Source organism: Rhizophagus irregularis, chromosome 14, assembly GCF_026210795.1.
Source record: "Rhizophagus irregularis chromosome 14, complete sequence".
Classification (NCBI taxonomy): Eukaryota; Fungi; Glomeromycota; class Glomeromycetes; order Glomerales; family Glomeraceae; genus Rhizophagus; species Rhizophagus irregularis.
The window spans coordinates 2,947,199-2,966,792 of NC_089442.1; the positions used below are offsets into that span (position 1 = coordinate 2,947,199).

Consider the following 19,594-nt stretch of genomic DNA (forward strand, 5'->3'; position numbering starts at 1 on the left):
ATTCTTATTTGTTTCATGTTCAAAAAATTGAATATTATTTGTACTTATATATATGTATTATTATCTGCTATATCCTTAACATAAGGAAATAACATCTTTTTAAAGGGTATAAACAATACAGGTACAAGGCCTTTTTAGTTGGATTAGAACTAAATCAAAAAATGTACAACATTTACACATGCAAGCAAAAAGAGTAAAGAATTTTTTATTTTATAAAGATTAAAAAGATGGTGAGAGTAAAAAATGTCTTAAGAGCCATCGTTCTCAGACAGGAGGTGTTCATACAGTAGGTCTAAGGACCAAGGGAACCTACGTCGACCAAATTGTAATTTTTTTTAAAAAAATTCGATTATACACAAAAATTCGCCAATAGAAACCCACAAAAAAATATACTTTACATCAATCATGTTAAAACGTCCTTATTTACTCATTTTACTTTCAATAATCCCATACAATAATATTAAAATCATTAAAATTTTGTTTAATAAATTTATGTAAGAATTAAATAACTAATATGATTCATTTATAAAATCATGAAATTTAATATTTAACTATTATTAAACATAACTTGAATACCAACCATAAAATTTAAACACTTCTACTTCATTTTTAATTTAGACAGACTCTTTCTTTCTTTATTAGCAACAGAAACATTTTCCATAGCTAAATATGAGACTATTTTTTCTTTCATAATATATTTCTTAATATAAGGCAAAATATCTTTACTATCTGAATACAACATATTTTTGATTAATAATTTCTTAATGAAAATATTTTGAGAATGATTAAAAAAATATTTCTAAATCATTTATATTGAATTTAAGAGATAAATTCAAATATTCTAATCTATAAGGAAAAATTTGTCCTAAATTTTGTAAAATAATTGAACAAAGTTTATCATCATAACTTGGTTGTATATAACTAAATTGTGAGAAATTGATAGAAAGGTAATTAAGATTTTGTTGAACATTTTTAATTAAATCAAATGCTGAAAAAAATATTATGGTCATCAAATCCAAATAATTCTAGAAATTTGATATTAACACAATAAATTTAAATAATTGTAGTTTTAATTTATGATCAATTAATGATGTCAATATTTTTCATATTTCATACTTTCGCAATAATAATTTAAAACGAATCAATTTGTAATATAAAACCTTTAATTATAAATAAAGATCATGGTTTAGTTAAATTAATAATTTGTTGAATAATGGTAAAAATAAAGGACAACAATAAAGAATATAAAACATTTAATTTATGGATGTTTTGAAATATAATTATTTTTAAGGTATTTAAACAATTAGAATTTTTTAAACATTTTTAAAGGATCATTAATATAACTATTATAACTAAAATATATTTTTTGAAGAATTTTTTTGTGAATTAATTATTTCGTATAAATCTTCTTTTTCTGTATATTAATGAACATAAAGTGATAAAATTGAATTACAATTCAAATAAAAACATTTTGAAAATATTAAAAAATAACTAGTTAATCCGTTATAATCAATTTTTAACATCACAAATAAATTTTGGATTTTTTAGGATTAATTGTAAAACAGATTCATTAATAAACTCTAAAGTAAATATAACGTCAAAGGTATGTAAATTAGCTTCATTTTCGATAAATATTTTGATTAAATGACAGGAAAATAAAATTCACCAATTTTGTATTTCCGTAAAGATTTAAAACTCCCATGTAGTTAAGAATAGAAGTATTAAACGTTTACTCGAAGGAAATATTATTCCATATTCTTTTAATTTTATTTAGTCATTTTCATTTAACTTATCTAAGTTAATGTCAATAAAGTGATAGTTTTTAGGAAAATACTTCGAAAATGGGTCCTCCCACAATAATGGAATTGATAAACAACACCATAATCTATTAACCAGAATATATGAATATAACGTTGAAAAATTATTCTGAAATATTGTATTATTTTACTTATTAATTCAGCAGGGAAATCTCCTAAAAATATTTTTGAGCATACCAAAAAGAGAAAAGGGGAAAGAGGAATATCCAGTGTAACATTTCAAACAATTTATAAAGTTTTCTGCTAATTCTGATTAATGATTACAAGTATTATATTATCGCATCATAACACAAACAAAAAATTCATGCACGTAGCTTTGATTTGTAATCGCTTTCAAATTCCATATCGCATACCCAAAATTAAAAATCATTAGGACCTTGGTTGACGTTAAGTGCAAAAAGGTGATTATTTAATTTATTGACGTTTAATAAATAAAAATAAATGAGTTTTCATACACCTTTTTTAATTTTTTTTTTGGTTATTTTTTTACTAATATTTTCTTCTTTCCTAATTTCTTTGCACAGAAATGATAATCAAGAGGACATTTTTTGTTCTTATGCCATTTGGGGCCAGTGCTGCGATGAGTAAATATATTATAATTTTTTTTAGTTTGAATAAATATATTTTTATAAAATATTCAACAAAGAATATGGTATATTCCTTGAAAAAAATTAAAAAATGAGCAGAAAAAAATGTTCTTATCGCTAACTTTGTTGGCAAGGATCATATGGACAAGGCGATAGAGAAAGGAAAAGAAATAAATCTCCGTAAGGTGAATGGGCAATATAACCAAGCTGATTAAAGTTTCACAACTGGCCAGTGTGGACAATAATAAAAATATTTCATCTAGTGAGGTTTTAAATGATAAGATGAATATAGGAGAAGAAGGAAAGGCCAAAGGAGCTTCCAGTCGAGGATCTAACGTTTTACATGTAGGAACAAGTTGAAGATGATGTGTAATCATCATCCGATGTGGTAGTAAACATAGTCAACAAATTTTATCTATGGATTCTGGAAGATTCTTTGACATCTAACTTGATGGTAACGAAAAATCTGAAGAATTGTGTCACCAAAGAAGGTAGTAGAAGTGATCAAAGATTATATAAAAGAAGATGCGAGGGAAAGATCTGAAACCAAAGAAATTTATATGATATAAATTATTATTACTGTAAGCAATAACCCTTGCCTAAGAGATTTGACTGTTGTTGCTTATCACGTGCGGCTAATTATGAGCATTGTTAATATAGTATTATAAATTAAGATCTTCTGCTGACGTTCATTATCTGGGCAAAGTTGCATTTATTTAAACGCCTGTCTAGCGTTTAAGTCACAGCTTTAAAAGATTATTTGAACGTTTAATTGTAATTTTTAACGTTTATTCTTGTCTGTTTTAAATTTCCATATATATTTTAATAACTTTTATTTAACGTATATAAAAAAAAAAATTGAACATATTTATTACCAATTTGAATTTGTCGATCATCAGTTATGTGGCGCAGTACTGATTAAAAATCGATCAAAACCGTTCCCACGTAAGAAAAAATAAGTTAAAAATATATAAAAAAAACTTTTAAGGCCTCTTCCAAAAAATTTACCACTTTAACCCGAAACCAGTAGAAGGAGTTTCTAGAAAAAAAAAGAAAAAAAATATTATAAAGTTAGTTTATTAAAAAAAAATAAAAAAACTTTACAAAAAATCCAGAATATTTAATGATCTAACAAAAAAAAAATCAACTGAAAAATAGTAAATATCAAATAGATTTTAATTAAACAACTAATCAATACATAATTTAAATTCACTAAAACATCGTTATCAACATTTAGAGTTATTTAGATTTTTTTTGAATAATTTTGCTTTCTAAATAAATTTTTTTTATAAATTATAAAAATAAAAATAAAAAAACAGCTCCGAGTTGTATATAATGTAAAATAAAAATAATTACTAATATACTTGCAAAAATTCTCAACTTACTTGATGTAAAAACTAGTTGAAAAGTTGATGGGGGAGTTGATGGGAATTTAATAGGGAGTTTACGAAAGAAAAAAATTTTTTAACGCTACTTTGTCGTTGAAGTAATTTCTTGATATCTGTCATATGATCATGTAGCACAAGTGTGATCATTTTGCGAAACTTAATTAACCTGATTTTATTAAATTGTTGTCAAATTCCGAATTTGTTAATTCCGCAAATCGACGGATATGCATTTTCAAATTTTGTACTACAAACAAATAAACAATTTTATACAGAAATCTATTTTTAGAAATCCAAAATTTATTTATAAACGTTTAAAGTTTTAAATATGTAATGAATGAAAATAATCGCTGCCTAGGCGTGTTGTAAGAGCTGACGTATCACGCTTTTTTTGTAGGTTTTTATAATTATTATTGACTTGTGATGTCATAATCAACTTACTGTATGAAGAAGCAATATTTTCAATTGCATCGTTACATTAAATTACATATAATTTTTGTAATCTAATATAGTTAGAGCAATTATTAATTCATGAAATTAATTATTAACTGGCGGAGATTCTTACTTCTCCTATAAATAACGAACGAAATAAAGTTCTGGATCCCATTTTATTCCCTTTTTCTGAAAGTCGGCGTTCTTGTACTATGCCATAATAAAAACATTTTCTGTAATACGTTATATAAAATATTATGAATGTTACGATAACGTTAAATATCACGCGTATACCATACAGATCTACATTGTTTATTACCAAATAAGGAAAGTCCCGGACAGATCTATTGTGTACACGTATGGTCACGTGACTTGTTTATATGTGATGTTTAACCATACACTACATGTTTACTATATACTTTTATGAGGTATATTATTGGGTTAAATGATGTTAATTATGTGCTTGAATGTTTGAAAGCCATATACGTTATTGCGTCACATACCTTACCATTGTATTTTACTTAATTTGGTCAGTAAATAAAATTCAAATAAAATTGTAGCCTACAAAATTAGAAATATTATATAAGGTTATTTTAATACGTGATATAATAATTATTTTTTAAATTTAATATCATAATATTTATTTTACAACAAATAAGTTGAAATTAACAAAAAAAAACTCAAATACTTTAAGAATCTAAATTGACAGAGATAAATAATGAATGAAAATTCAAATCAGGTAAATTCAGTTACAAAAGATAATTATTTTAGTTAGCTTAAAAATTGATTAACTCACTTATATTATATATAGAGCGAAAGTCATTCCCAAAATACTGTATCTGCTCTTGAAAATTTAGAAATTGACAATTCGATTTCGTGTAAACAGGCTTTGCATGTAAAAACGTCAAGACATAGTATCCTTCTCAAATTAGAAGTGGATGGATTTATTACGCCTGACAAAAAAGTGAAAGAACTTATCAAGGAATTAACAGGAATAAAATATTTATTTAACTTAAAATTACTTTTTGAAGATTTGCAAAATGAATTTTCAAATCAAGTATTAATAGATTCATTGGTCGCTTTAGCAGATCCTGCTCCATTTAATTTATATTATTCGAAAGAAGGTGCGACTAGATTAGAAGTGCATTTACGTACATTGATAGCGGTATTAGAAAGGATATGTTTCTCCCCAATACGTCTTACTAAGAACTTTCGAGATAAAATTTATGATTCTTTGACAAAATTTGCTGAAATACATCGTAAAACTACTCAAGTAATTGAAGAAGGACTTGAAAATAACTTTAGATCTAACTTTAACCAATTTAATCAACAAAAAGATGATAAATCTGATGAAAAAATTGCTAAAAAACGAAATTATAATATTGATTTTTTATTAATTCATCTGAGGGATACCTTACATAGTCTTCGTGACGATGAAACCTCGTTTCAAGAATTCATACGAAGAAGTAGAGATTTACTTAAAACTGCATTGAATATTACACCAGGAATTTTAACAATAACAGGAGTTAATCTTCCAAATGATAATTGTTCAATCTTATCAATGCTTAATCAACTACGTCAAAGTTTAAGTTTTAAGTATCCAGTAGCTTCTTATTATGTAGACTGGAGAATTTTATTGATAATTCAACACAATCTTTTCATTTGGTCTGAATGTTCTGAAAAGATAATTAGTAAAAAATTTGGAGAAATATTATTGATGGAATTTATATGGAGCTTTTTGGAAAGAGAATGGATTAATATTACTAATAAATCCATTTTGGATTCTCAACCCAAATTTGATGAAGTATCAAACAAAGTTATTAAGGCATTGAAAAGTGCTGGAAGTTTTTTGAGCGATCTTTCTGGAAATGAACCACTTGCATTACCATATGCTTTATGGTTTGGATTATTGGATCTTGCACATAGTCTTATCCAAAAATCTACCATAAGAGCGATACATGGCCTTTGTTACTATTTGGCAATTGAATCACTTAATAAAGCTCCAAGTAGCTTCATTCAATTTAAAGCTATTGAAATATTATTATATTTACATAATAATGATAGTCAAATGTTTTCAATGATTAATGACGATTTTGATCACTACATACAAATGTTAAGTAAAAATAATTCTGTAGATTCTTCAGAGAAATTTCAAAAATTATTAAAATTTGTTAAAGACAAATATCTCGAAGATCTAAAAATTCTAAATGATGATATTGGAAAAGAAAAAAAAGGAAAAGGAAAAGAAAAAGGTTCAAATCAAAATACATATATAGTAAATGAACAAACATCAAATTCTAATATATTAGATGCTATAGCAGATGAAATGACTTGTCTAATTAGTATGGAACCAATTGATCAAATATGTATTTTAATATGTCAACATACATTATCATTAAATAATTTAAAATTATTAAAACAAAAAATATGTCCTAAATGTCGAGAAAAGATTGAAGAAAATGACATCAGATATTTACCACAACATTCAATTTATAAAAATTTATACACCAAATTTTCTGAATCTGGATATATTTCACCTCCAATTGAATTAGAAAATTCCAATCAAATATATAATAGTGATGATTCAGGTAATTCAGAAGCTGAACTTATACTAAATAAAAAGGAGAAAATTTTAAATATTAAACTAAATTCAAATATATCACTATCATCAATACTTTCAAGATTTTCAAAAAAACAACATCCAAAATATCAAAGTATTATTAAAGAATTAAATGAGAAACACTATAAAAAGGCTGAAACTTTATGTAAAGAGTTGTTGAATTTTTATCCTAAAAGTTATTCTTTAAGGTGTATATTGGGTTATATTTATAGATGTCTAAATAATTATGATCAAGCGCATTTATATTTGAAAGAGGCTATTGATTTAAAACAAAAAGAACCAATTGCTTATTTTATTTGTGGAGAAATATTTTTTCAACAAAATGAATATAGTAAAGCAATAAATAATTTAGAAAGGTCATTATTCTATAATGTTAAAATAAATAATTCGTATATAGTACTTGGAAATAGTAATTTTTTTGAGGCGGAATCCTATAATTATGATGAACATTATTTATTAGATGCTTTAAAAAATTATGAGATTGCATTAAAAAATGATCCAAATAATTATTTATGTCTTAAGAGTTGTGCATATATTTATGACAAAAATAAAGATTATTTTAAAGTACTAATAATATTAGATAGGTTACTAAATATTAATAATGAGGACTCCCTGATTTTATGTTATTATGGAGAAGTATTGTGTAAGATAGGTCTATTTAGTGATACAATATCATATTTTACAAAAGCAAATGATATAGATCCAGAAAATATCCATAATTTAAATAAGAAAGCTATTGCATATTATACTCTTCAAGATTATGGTAAAGCTTTATTTGAACTTGATAAAGTTATACAATTAGATCCATTAAATAGTTTAGTATATTATCTCAAGTGTCTAATTTATTATACGAAAAAAGATATTGATAATGCTATAATGGTATTTGAAAAGTGTAAAAAATCATTAGATCTTAATGATATATTAGCAAAAACTCTACTATTTCATCTGGAATATTTACTGAATAGAAATAATTCTACAGAATTAAATAATATATTAACAAGAATTACTAATCAAATTTCTAATATTGATAATATTGAAAATAGTCGATCACTACTTTTTATTAGATGCAAAATATATATAGATTTAAAAATGTACCATGAAGCAAAATCAGATTTAGATATGTTATATCATACTAATAGAGGTTATTTTTCTGAATACATCCCATATATATATTTATTACAAGAACATGAGAAGTTTTGGTCACATCTAAATAATTATAATAACATTGATCTTTCCAAATTTGGAATTGTTAATGATTTTAGCAAATACATGTATAAAAGTAAGAAGAAATTTAATTTATTAATTTCTTATATTAAATAATGATTAATGTACTAATCAATAATGAATTATTTTAGAAACGCAAGTTTTTTAATGACAAACTTAGTAAATTTGGATAATAAGCTTGGTCAATTTCAAGAAAGTGATACAAATAGGTAAGTTCCATCTATTTGTATATTATTTATAAGTTTTAATATAAAGCTAATCTAATTTGTTATTTTAAAATCCAAGTTTATCTGAGAAAGTAATTGACTCTAAAAATGAAAAACTTTATTTGGATTTACCTACACTAAATAATAATAAGTTTGCATATGTTATTTGGAAAATAAATATTAAGAAAATATTACCTGGAAATTGCTTTATAAAATTTAATGTCGAAAAAATTGTAAGTTAATTAATTTTAAAATCCCTTTTATTACTATCAAAAAATGTTACTTTTAATTAATGAATAAATTTAATTATAGGATAATACTCATTACGAACATATTTTAAAACATGAAGATATATTGAAACTTGAAGGATTAGGTTGGATTGAATATCAGCTTCCAAAATGTGAAACGAATCTTCATATTTCAATTGAAGTAAATGGTCCTATTAATGTGGTATATTTCTACTTTACTTAGGACTTCTATTCTTTAAAAAGGAATTAATCTAAATAACTCATCATTATTCATTGATTTATATAGCAAATAGATTATGTTCGGTTTGGATATAACAATGAAATAATAACTTACATTCCTAATATGGGCGATTTGTTACCAAACTATCATAAAGTTTGTCCAAATGTTCCAGAAATTTTCAAAGATAAATACTTTTCAAGAAAAGAAATGGAAAACTTGCTTGAATTGAAAGATATAATAAACCACTTATAACGACTAATTCATTTTTTTCACATTTATAGCTTTCTTTTACGTACTTCACAGTGATATCATCAAGCTGATTATTCAGCATATATACAGTTTTATAAGTGATCTAAGAGAAATTTAAACAAAAATAACACTGACATATGAATAAAAAGATTATGTGTATGATATTTAGTACAGTACCGTACTGAATATCCTCTTATCTGCAAAAAAAGTTGTTAACGTTGATTATTTTCATAAAAATATCAATTTATAATTTACACAAATAAATTACTACCTGTATACGTTTTTATTATATCTAATTCAATAGAATGTCTAATCTCGGATTTCTTGTTGCTTCATAATTTTTTTTTAAATATTTAATTTTCTTTATACCAGGAATTGTAACAATGTTATCACCCCTATAAAATTATAGAGGTTTATTAGAATATTTACACAAAATTCTTAAGAATTATATCAAAATTCACTTGAGCTGTAATGCTAGACAACAGTTGACCTGAAGACCCGTCTTTCTTATGCGCAAAATCACCAAATTTATGTAAGTTCCAAATTTTTAACGAAATTTCACATTGGAAATGTACATCTAAGTTTCTAAAATAAATCGGTTGGTCAAAAATCATTTAAGATTTACATCATCCCTAAAAAACAAAAAAAAAAGCCGTGTTATGGTTAAATTTATAAAATATAGAAAAGATAAAAAGACATGTACGGTGTCATTTTATTTTTTATTTGGTTGAAAATAACTAGAATATTTTTTAGAACAGGTTAGGTTCTTGTTGTACTACGTAATACATATAATGATTCGGGATAAACCGATTTCGGCTCATAACGAACTTTTTTCTTAAACAAAAACCAACTATATTACATAATGAAGTTAATCATAGACCAGTCATACTTATTTACTAGCGATGAACCGAATTCAGCAAGAATTAACTTATTCTCAGCCGGTACTGCGGATATCTCCGAGTCAATTTCGGTGCAAACTTCTGTTGATTGATATTATAAACGTGATAAAATATGATTTTATATCGATATATTTTTTAAATATGCTAATTTTTATGCTTTTTAATATATAAATCAGTATAATAGAAATATTTGATTTATCGAATATTCGATACAACGATCCAAAATAGCTTGAACGGAGGGTTCGTTATATCGACGGAGTTCTGACTGTACCAAAATTTGTCAAAATATTTTCGCTTAGGGGCTGTCTCTAATTCACGGAAAGCTTCCATTATTCCATTTGTTACATTACTGAGAGTTCAAGGATTATGCTCCACCTTAAAAATATAACCTTGAAAATTATTGTTAGAACTTTTGAACTGCGGCAATAGGATGAACCTTATAGGCACATCGAAGAGTTTCTGCAGAACATTCAGAGAGACCAATATTATTTGACATTTCCTTTTGAACAAGTTCTGCTAAAGCAACGGTATCTTCAGTAAGCTAATCAAGATAATAATACATTATCACAATTCAAAAAACAAAAAAAAAAAAAATATTTTATTTACACTTGATATTGATAATAAAGATCGATATAATCTATCCCCAAAGAGGTTTTGCAAACTTGACAGTTGGCGAATGTATTTTTAAAATCAAATAAGATTAACTATAATTCTATAAATAATTTGCTATAAAAAAAAAAATCTTATCCCACGAGATTTTAGGTCAACCATTGTAAGTCCGAAGTCCCATTACCAACATGGGATCACTGGACTTAAGAATCATGTGAATCTTATATGACTTAACGCAGCAATTTACGCATAAGCAGATAAATTAAATACGATACTTCATATTTTTCCGAAGTATTACTTTTTTTAAAAAAATTAAATTTTTAATCTAAAAAAATTTCCAGCATCAAACTAAAGTTAAACTAGTACAAAACTATTACGTTCAAATAATACCATGCCGTTTAATAAAATTTCATTATATAAACCTGATTTAACTAAATATTTTTTTTTTTTGACCTACTGTATTGAACTTTCTCCCATAATTTAAAATTCGCTCATTTATTAATAAACTTTATTGAAAACTTTACCACATTTGATATGAAAAAATTTTCTGAATGAGATTAAATGAGAGATTTTTGAAACACTTAAATTTTTGTTATTAAATGAATGAATCATATGGAATTATAATATCGGATTCTCAAGAATAAATCTGGCATGTACCTAAATAAGGAAGTTATTGGTGTAACTATGAACAATAATGAAAATACATAGAAAGATTATTACCGTTATAATATGATAAAAAAAATTATCATATAAAATATTGGTGTAACTATGAGTAAGTAAATACACGCGTAATAATAATTTTGAACAATTATTGCCAAGTGACAATATTAACCTTAAAAAACTTCAAATAAGAAAAACATTTCAAAAAGTTAAACTTCAAATGGGAAAAACATTCAATTCTCTCCGATAGAAAAAAAATATTAGGGAAATGTTAAAAAGTTTCATAATTTTTATAATTTTTTTATATGATATAACATTTTGAAAAGTATTGATACGTAATTTGAATTTTTTTTTTAGTAAAAAAATTTCTCGTTATGAAAACAAAGTTTAATAGAAAAAATTTACTTAAAATAGTCTAAAAACACAAGTTAATAAAAAATTTTTTTTTTTGGCGATTAAAAAGTTAAAAGTTAACCCGTACAAAAATTATATTCATGAAAAAAAATTGTTTATTATACCACGTTTACAAAATGATGTTTAAAAAAAATTTTTTTTTCTTTTACGATTATTTTTAGTTTAAAAGGAGATTATTATACCTATATTTTTATATTCATTCGGATTTTTTTTTAGAAACATTGCAAGGGAAATATACAAATGTTTCAAATCATCACCTACAGAAACTTAGAATTTTTGGTATCCTTTATTAAACAAAAAATTTTACAAAATAAATATATGTAATACACACAGTTTTGCGTTATTAGAAATTTTATATTTAGAAGTAGAAAACATAAACTATTGCCGATCTTTATAAGAAAGAAATTAAACAAATAATACAATACTCACTAATACTCTGAATTAGAGGCCTGCAAACGGGACCCGGAACCAGAAAACCCTAACCCGGCCCGGACCGGATCCGGGTTTGGGCCGGCAAACTTTCTTTAAAATTCACTCGGGCCGGTCCGGGCCGGTACATGATTTTTCGTTAAACCCGGATTTTCGTAATTCTGGCCAAAATCGTCTTGATTCCGGCCGAAGTTTAAACTGGCAAAATTAAGTTGACCGATTTTTTTTGTTTTTACAACAAAATGATATAATAATATAGTAATAGTCCGGGTCCGGGCCGGGTTGTAAAATAGGGGTAAATTCAGACCTTTACTCTGAATTACGATTTAAAATAAAAAAAGTATTTTTTAATTAAAAATTCGAATAAAAGAAAATCAAAAAGCCTGCATTTGAAAAATTAATAAGTTTTGAAGACAAAGGAATCAAAAGATTAAGTAATAATAATAAAAACAAGATCAATGTTCATTATGATAATGAACACACAAGAATTAATAAGAATAAAAAATGAAAGATAAAGAAAATTTCATTTTCAGACTATTTCTTGAATGCCATTTTCCGAATATATCTTTTACTGAAGTCAATTATCCGAATAATAATTTCCTGAACTGGATTCTTTCCTGAAACATATAATTTCCCGAATCCCAATATCCCAAATTCCAATATTCCACATAAATAGAAAAAGCAATGATAGATGAAGGCGAGTTAAAGTACTGAGAATTCGCATCTTAAAATCGAAGTCACGTGATTTCGCGTAAAAAATTTACCGAAAAAAAATTTACTTAGATGCGATTAAGATTAGTTAATGTATAGAATAGGTTTTATGTTTACTAACTTTTAATTTTGTAGGGGAGACACCGTGGAGGGAAAGCTTGGGATATCAACTAGAAGTAGAGCCGTTGGGCACTATCTCCTTTGAAGTTTAATTTCAGTTTATCATCGAATTCTCTCCGGAGACGGATAAATTTTCTTTATAATAACTATATTTTTCTTTTTTTAGGTTTAGTCTTCTTTAGTTAGGGTTTGTTTATTTTTTATTTTTTCTTATTTTTGCAACGGATGAGAGGATTTTGGAGATTTATTTGTTGGGACCTGAGATCAAATCATTGCACGATAGTACATATTAGATTAATTAGCACTCTGTATTTAGACTAGATTAAACTTTGCTATAGAGTCGTATGATCCTTGAGGTCTGCGGTTCTAGGTATTTCGAAATTAATATGTACAAGTACAGAATTTAATAAAGAAATGCAGTGCAATTTAAAAAAAATAAATAAATAAATTAAATTATATTGTTGATTATTCTTTCTTTATATATTATCTGATTTATAAATTTTTTTTTAATAAATTAAAAATTTTAATTCTAACTAAATACTCAAATCAAATTGTAAAATTTATAATTAAATGTAACGTGTTGCAACGATTTATACTAAATTTAAAAATTTTTTAAATATTATGTTTAAAAAAAAATTAAATTGTAAGTCGCTTGTAACGAAATGAAATGTTAAAATTTTTAATGACGAAAAATCTACTTATAAGTTCATTTTTGAGATGAAACAAATGTTTTTTTGCATAACTTGAAAACACCTAATTTTATACTTTCTCATTTTTGGAATATCTAAGTAGAATATAACTTTTATAGTATCCCAGAGTAAAGTTCTATTTTTTCCTGATAAAAATTTATCCTTAAATACATTTTGAACTTTTGAAACTAAGTTATGGCTAAAGATGGTGCTCGGTCCTAAAGACCGTGATACTACCGTCTTACACCTTAAAAAGACCGTCTTGTGTACTAGGACTGTGGTCTTTCGTTCCTGTATTACATACTGTACAATAAGACCGTCGGTCTTTTTAGGGACCGCAGTCTTTTTAAGACCGATCGGTCTTTTTTCTTTTTTTTCTGCAAATGAAAAAACTTTTCTAGCTTTAAATTTGAATAATTTAAATTTAATATAAGAATCATTTATTATATGAAGACCGGTCAGTCGTCGATTTACTTTGTGGAAGCGATCTACTCATTCTAAGCAAATAACCAGGACCTGACCTTTCTATGTATAGCTCGGGGACCGACCGGTCTAGGATTGAGTAGGACCGATGACCATCCTTATTACCGTCTATATAGATAAAATACACAATAATTTTAGGGTAATTATAAATATATTTCTTCTATTCAAATGGAATAAAACTCGGATTTATTTTATTAATTACTGCGCCAAAAGATTTTTTTTGTGACACGTTACGTCTCTACGATCGTTGCATCGTATCCGAAACATTGCACATCATTGCGTCACTATGCATTTCTATTGTAAATTTACCAAATTCGGTTTTCTTATCAATTTCCAAAGACGGCTAAAAAAAAACTTTATAAAAATAAAAAAATTAACTTCGAATAAGTATCAAATCTTAATACCCTCAGTAGGCAAAGAAAAATATTTTTTGTTTTTAAAATATTAACAATTAATAATAGATTTAAAATATATATATATATATATATCTACGCCAGTAGAAACTAGATATTTTTTCATAATAAGAAAAAAATAATGGATGGAAGCTCAAGCCAGGTAAATTATACTTTAAGTAGAAATTTAGGCATGTTAATCAATAAACCTAGTTTATAACATTATTTATTATAGAGTGGAAGTACTTTTAGCAATGCTTTCTCCTCTCCTATAGAAATTAATAATTCTGTTTCATATAAACCGGCAAGAAATAGTATCCTTCTCAAATTGGAGGAGGATGGATTTATTACGCCTGACGAAAAAGCAAAAGAACTTATCAAAAAATTAACTGGAATAAAATATTTATTTATTTTAAAATTACTTTTTGAAGATTTACAAAACGAATTTTCAAATCAAGTATTAATAGATTCATTAATCGTTTTAGCGGATCCTGCTCCTTTTAATTTATTTTATTCAGAAGAAAGCGTGGCTAGGTTAGAATTGCATTTACGTACATTGATAGCGATATTAGAGAGGGTTTGTTTCTCCCCAATACGTCTTACTAAGTACCTTCGAGATAAAATTTATAATTCTTTGGCAAAATTTGCTGAAATCCATCGTAAAACTACTCAAGTAATTGAAGAAGGACTTGAGAATAACTTTAGATTTAACTTTGATCAATTCAATCAACAAAAAGATGATAAATCTGATGAAAAAATTGCTAAAAAACGAAATTATAATATTGATTTTTTATTAATTCATCTGAGGGATACTTTACACAGCCTTCGTGATGATGAAACCAGATTTCAAGAATTTAGACGAAGAATTAAAGATTTGCTTAAGACTGCATTGAATATTACACCAGGAATTTTAACAATAACAGGAGTTAATCTTCCAAATGATAATTGTTCAATCTTATCAATGCTTAATCAAGTACGTCAAAGTTTAAGTTTTAAGTATCCAGTAGCTTCTTATTATATAGATTGGAGAATCATGTTAATAATCCAACACAATCTTTTCATTTGGACTGAATGTTCTGAAAAGATAATTAATAAAAAGCTTGGTGAAATGGTATTAATGGAATTTATATGGAGCTTTTTAGAAATAGAATGGATTAACATTACCAATAAATCTATTTCGGAATCTCAACCCAAATTTGATGAAGTATCAAACAAAGTTATTAAGGCTTTGAAAAATACTGGAAATTATTTAAACGATCTTTCTGGAAATGAGCCTATTGCATTACCATATACTTTATGGTTTGGATTATTGGATCTTGCATATAACCTTATCCAAAAATCCACTCGAAAAGCAACACATGGTCTTTGTTATTATTTGGCAATTGAATCACTAAATAAAGCACCGAGTAGTTTCATTCAATTTAAAGCTATTGAAATATTATTACATTTACATAATATTAATAGTCAAATGTTTTTAATGATTGATGATGATTTTGATCACTACATAAAAATGTTAAATAAAAATAATTTAGTAGGTTCTTCACAAAAATTTCAAATATTATTAAAATTTGTTAAAGACAAATATCTTGAGGATTTAAAAATTTTAAATGATAATATTGGAAAAGAAAAAAAAGGAAAAGGAAAAGAAAAAAATTCAAATCAAAATTCATGTATAATGAAAGAACAAAAAGCAAATTATATTATATTAGATGCTATAGCAAATGAAATGACTTGTCCAATTAGTAAGGAACCAATTGATCAATTATGTATTTTAAAATGTCAACACTTATTATCATTAAGTAATTTAAAAATGTTAAAACAAAAAATATGCCCTCAATGTCGAAAAAAAATTGATGATAATGATATCAGATATTTACCACAGACTTCTATTTATAACAATTTATATTCAAAATTTTCCAATTTTGGATATATTTCACCTACTATTGAAATAGAAAATTCAGGTCAAATGCAATATGATAGTGATGATTCAGATAATTCAGAAATTAATCATATATTAACTAAAGAAAAGAGATTTAAGAATCCATTTATTAAATTAAATTCAAACATGTCATTATCATCAATAGTTCCGAGATTTACAAAAAAACAACATCCAACATATCAAAATATTATAAAAGAATTAAATGAGAAACACTATGAAAAAGCCGAAACTTTATGCAAGGAATTTTTAAATTTTTTTCCTAAAAGTTATTCTTTAAGATGTATCTTGGGTTATATTTACAAATGTCTAAATAATTATGAACAAGCGCATTTATATTTAAAAGAGGCTATTAAATTAAAACTAAAAGAGCCAATCGCTTATTTTATTTGTGGAGAAGTATTTTTTTGGCAAAATAATTATGATGAAGCTATATATTATTTAAACAAATCATTAGAATATAAGACAAAAATAAATAATTTACATATAATACTTGGAAATAGTAATCTTTTTGAGGCGGTATCCTATAATTATGATGAATATTATTTATTAGATGCTTTAAAAAATTATGAGACTGCATTAAAAAATGACCCAAATAATTATTTATGTCTTAAGAATTGTGCATATATTTATGAAAGAAAAAAAGATTATAAAAATGCTTTAATATTTTTAGATAAATTAATAAGTGTTAATGAGAAGGATTCATTGATTTTATGTTATTATGGAGAAATTTTGTGTAATATTAAACAATATAATAACGCCATTTCATATTTTACAAAAGCAAATATTATAGATCCAGAAAATGTTTATAATTTGAAAAAGAGAGCTATTGCATATTATTATCTTCAAGAATATGATAAAGTTTTATCAGATCTTGATAAAATTATTCAATTGGATCCATTAAATAATACAGCATATTATCTCAAAAGTATAACATATTTTACAAAAAATGATATTAGTAATGCCAAAATAGCTTTCAATAAGCTTACAGAATTATTAAATTCTAATGATACAATTATAGAAAAGGAACAATTATTTTATTTAGAATATTTGTTGAATAAAAATAAATTTACAGAATTAGATAACATATTGACAAAACTTAATCAAATTTCAAATATTAAAATTAGCAAGACACTGCTTTTTATAAGATGTATTATATATATTGAATCAGAAATATACCATAAAGCAAAATCAGATTTTAATATGTTATGTGAATCAATATCTATTAATAATTGTATTTCATATATTTATTTTTTACAAAAATATTTAAATTTTTGGTCATATTTAGTTAATGGTTATAATATAACTTATATTGGAATTATTGATTTTTATGGTGCATACTTGTATAATGGTAAGTGGACACTTAATATACTGTTTTTGCCATTAAAATTAATTAAAATTGACATATTTGATTATAAATTTATTTTAGAAAAAAGGGTTTATTTAATTTCAAACTTAATAAATTATAATAAGATATATTATAGTCAATTTCAGGAAAGTGATCAAAATAGGTAAGTCCTATTTATAGTATTGTTAATTTAAAATTCTATTCATTATTAATTATGTTTTTAAAAATCTAAGTTTATCAGGTCAAGTATTTTATTCCAAAAATAAAGAACTTCATTTAAATTTTCCTATACTAAGAAATAGTGGCAGATGTATTTGGAAAATAGATGTTAAAAAGATAATATCCGAAGATTGCTTTATAAAATTTACAGAAGGGAATGTAAGTTTTTTTATTGAAATCTACTGTCTTGTTTTTACGAAATTATATTTTCAAATTAATGTCTAAATTTAATTATAATTCCTTGATAATTTTGGAAGAATGAACATACTTTAAAATATAATGATGTGTTAAAATTTGAAGGATTAGGTTGGATTGAATGTAGCATTCCAATCAAAAATAGTTCATCGATTCCAAAACTTTCAATTGAAATAAATGCTATCAATATGGTATATTTACTTCTTTATTTATTCAAGATTCATTTTCTGATAACTTTAGCTTATTATTTGTTATTTTTTGATTTATTTAGAAAATAGATTATATTCGATTTGGACATAATGAAGAAGAGATAACTTACATTTCTAATATGAATTATTTGTTGCCAGATTATCATGAACTTTACCCGGGCATTCCAAAAGCCTTCAAAGATAAATACTTTTCAAAAAAAAAGATGGAAAACTTGTTTGAATTAAAAGATATCCTTGACAGCTTATAATTATACATTGTACATTTGTTGTTATTTTATTTATGTTTTATTTGTCATTTTATAGTTTTTACTTTGTGTTTTTCATGTTATGAGAATTTGGTACTTTTTTTATTGTTTAAATCGATGTTTAGTAAAATCAAAAAATAATTCTTTCATTTCTCGTAATTTAAATTTTTTATAGCGTTGTATCGTATATTTGAAATCCAACAATAACATTGACATTATACTTTCGCTATGAGCGAGAATGACATTGTATAAATAAAAGTTAGAGATAATACAGATAATTTTTTATAAAGATTTTATTTTCATATTTATATAACGTGAACATAATGAAATTGTAAAGAAGCTTAGTCCAAAATTAAGAAAAATTAATCTAAATCACCCTACAATTTTAAATCTTTAATTACAGAGTAAGAAAATTTTATATAAACATTCAGAATTTATTACTAATAGCTAAGACGTTAGCCGATTAGAAATTAATGACGAATACCAGTCAGTTTAAATAATTATAAAAGAAAAAAAAGGTTCATATGAATATGGATAGAATCTAATTAATTAATTAAAAATAAGAAGCTTTATTGGATATGTAGGACAATTTTAAATAACGGAAGATAAATTTCCGGTATCTTAGTTAATTTTTCGAGATGAACAATTTAAACTTCAAATTCATATAATTATGAATAAGATTTAGAATCTAACGTAACTATTTTATAAGTTGAATTTGTTTTTTCTTTTTTAAATTTTATAAAAAGACTGTAATATTTGGATTAAATAGAAAATAAATATACAAAGGAAGACTAATGCATGTCAGATATTGTCTGAAGTATATTAAATTTGAAGTATTTAAACTTAATAAACCTTTTCAAAATTTTTATAAAAAAAGTTTCAACGTTAAAGTTAAAATTGATTGACTTAAAGTTTTTCGAATCAAATGAATTCAGCACATCTGCGGATTTGAATCTGAAAGATTTTCATGATTTCCATTGCCCAAAATTGTGTATATCATTTTGACTAAATTATGAGTAAAAACTCCTCTCAATTTTAGTGTGTATTA

At 24.8% G+C, this 19,594-nt stretch overlaps 2 protein-coding genes across 2 annotated transcripts; both read left to right on the forward strand.

Moving 5' to 3' along the window:
* Positions 1 to 4,939: 4,939 nt before the first annotated feature.
* Positions 4,940 to 8,991, forward strand: OCT59_006337 (uncharacterized protein; the record flags this gene model as incomplete). The annotated part of the gene is made up of 6 exons (XM_066141208.1): positions 4,940 to 4,960; positions 5,033 to 8,112; positions 8,197 to 8,274; positions 8,351 to 8,504; positions 8,584 to 8,721; positions 8,806 to 8,991. The coding sequence occupies 6 exons, from the start codon at positions 4,940 to 4,942 to the stop codon at positions 8,989 to 8,991; spliced, it is 3,657 nt and encodes a 1,218-aa protein (XP_065998021.1).
* A 5,545-nt stretch (positions 8,992 to 14,536) lies between these two features.
* Positions 14,537 to 18,549, forward strand: OCT59_006338 (uncharacterized protein; the record flags this gene model as incomplete). Its single annotated transcript, XM_025331525.2, has 6 exons — positions 14,537 to 14,557; positions 14,630 to 17,681; positions 17,760 to 17,841; positions 17,912 to 18,056; positions 18,155 to 18,283; positions 18,364 to 18,549. 6 exons carry the CDS (start codon positions 14,537 to 14,539, stop codon positions 18,547 to 18,549), a joined length of 3,615 nt encoding a protein of 1,204 aa, XP_025186362.1.
* Between the last annotated feature and the right edge of the window lie 1,045 nt (positions 18,550 to 19,594).